The 1895-nt window shown below is 41.7% G+C and overlaps 1 protein-coding gene across 1 annotated transcript; it reads left to right on the top strand.

Annotated features, from left to right (window-relative positions):
• Positions 1 to 555: 555 nt before the first annotated feature.
• Positions 556 to 1571, top strand: LOC114147539 (struthiocalcin-1-like). Its single transcript, XM_028022014.1, has 3 exons — positions 556 to 559; positions 955 to 1211; positions 1310 to 1571. Exons 1-3 carry the CDS (start codon positions 556 to 558, stop codon positions 1493 to 1495), a joined length of 447 nt encoding a protein of 148 aa, XP_027877815.1. The 3' UTR covers positions 1496 to 1571.
• The last annotated feature ends 324 nt before the right edge of the window (positions 1572 to 1895 follow it).

The following is a 1895-nucleotide window of genomic DNA, read 5'->3' as shown; positions in this document are numbered from 1 at the left end:
GTACAATTGGAAGGAATTTGTCTACAGTCTGTAATATCATCAACGGACTCAGAGAATATGGAGAGATCTGTGCGAGTAAGCAACAAGGCAGCAAGGCAGCAAGGCAGCAAGGCAGCAACCAACACTGAATGCCGGCCAGCATTTGTCCCTCAGGCAGTACTACCTTAAAATCCAAAATCATTCTGAAGACTTCAGAAAACCGTTGTCAGTCAAGACAGTTCAGCACTACATCTACAAGTTAAAACTCTGCCATGCAAAGCAAAAGCAATATTTCAAAAACATCCAGAAAGGCCACTGGCCTCTCTCTGCTACTCTGAGACAGACCGATGCAAAGTGGAAAAGTGTCCTGTGGTCCAAATTTCGAATTGTTTTTGAAAATCATGGGCGTTGTGTCCTCTGGAGCAAAGACGGAAAGGACAGTCCGGATTGTAATCAACACATAGCGCAAAGCCCAGCATCTTTTTTTTTTTCTTTTGAGGAATATTTTTGGCACTATGTTTCTTTATTTGACAATTATCTGACAGTAACCTAGAATATTTTTCTGTCCCTCAAAGCATGGGTATCTTGAACATCTGTGAAGGTGCTGAAAGGTACATAGAGGTTTTCCAGCAACACATGCTGCCATCACAGCAGCTACTTTTTCAGGGTCGCCCCTGCTTAGTCCACTAGTCTGTCTTTTGTTCCCAAAGCCAAAACCAAAAGAAAAAATATGACATCCCTTTGATGTTTGAATTTAATCAATGTTGTCCTCTTTGACTGCCGATGATCAAACACCCATCCATCCATTATCTAAACACTCGAATCCTCGCAGGGTCGTGAAAGGGCCTGGTGCCCATCATGATCAAACACCAAGAGATTTTAATTTGCAAACAAATGTATCATCTTGATATGATAACTTACGTTAACAATACAATTTGTTTCGCAGAATTTTAATTATTTTACTTTTTCTCCTAGCACACGATCCAAACCAAAACTGCGGCTATATAAGGTCTTTGACCAACAAGTGGGAGGACGACTTGTGTAGTTTTAAACGCTCCTACATATGTTATGAAGAGACACTGGTTCTGGTGAAGGAAAACAAAACCTGGGACGAGGCATTAGAGCGATGCAGGTCTCTGAGCGGAGCACAAAGCTACGACCTGGCAACCCTCGTCACCAATGACGACCACGACTTCGCACGAGAGAAAGCTCAAACCGCTACCACTGAGGAGGTGGGCTGCTGTTTACTCTGTAAACATTTGGATTGTACCAAGACAAGGACTGACTCACCCTGTGTTTTTGTGTTGACCTCTCTGCTGCATGTTGGTAGGTGTGGACGGGCCTGCGTTACCTTGGTGATGAGTGGTTCTGGGTGGGTGGAGAACCAGTGCAGTACCAGGATATTCCAAGCTGCCCGGCTGAGAGGTGTGGAGTCCTGGAGAAGAACGGCGACTCATCCTTCGGCATCAGAGACTGCAATGAGAGGAGGAACTTCTTCTGTTACATAAAACCTTAAATCCCGTAGAAAATCTATCTGATGAAAAGAGGCTCTTCATTCATTAACTTAAACTAGCTGGATGGATGGATGGCAAGAATAAGCCATGTTAGAAGCTTTCTATTCAAAGAACTCTAGTTGCTGTATTAATGTATACATATATATGTTAGAAACACTAGAATCTTTGCAGCCGTTTGATGGTTAAAATCTATATTTTCATAGGAGCTTCCTCAGTTACAAAAATCCTGAAAACCCCTGAAAGCCTGATGACGTCATCTCCTCTTACTGTTTTTATGAAAAATACTCACCTATTAGGAATTAAATCATTACTTCTTAGGGTCTTTATTTAAAGAGCACTTTGAGTTGCAGATGAACAAAAATTCCAAATAAATGAATGAAAAAAGATCTGTACTTTTTGAAA

Source organism: Xiphophorus couchianus, chromosome 7 (genome assembly GCF_001444195.1).
Source record: "Xiphophorus couchianus chromosome 7, X_couchianus-1.0, whole genome shotgun sequence".
Lineage (NCBI taxonomy): Eukaryota > Metazoa > Chordata > Actinopteri > Cyprinodontiformes > Poeciliidae > Xiphophorus > Xiphophorus couchianus.
Note: the sequence above shows the minus strand (reverse complement) of the source record. Positions and strands in the feature narration are given on the sequence as shown.

Bases quoted from the DNA above. Each gene is read 5' to 3' on its own strand.
- LOC114147539 (XM_028022014.1), top strand. The intron at 1,212-1,309 runs GTGGGCTGCTGT...GCATGTTGGTAG, and splicing joins AAACCGCTACCACTGAGGAG to GTGTGGACGGGCCTGCGTTA.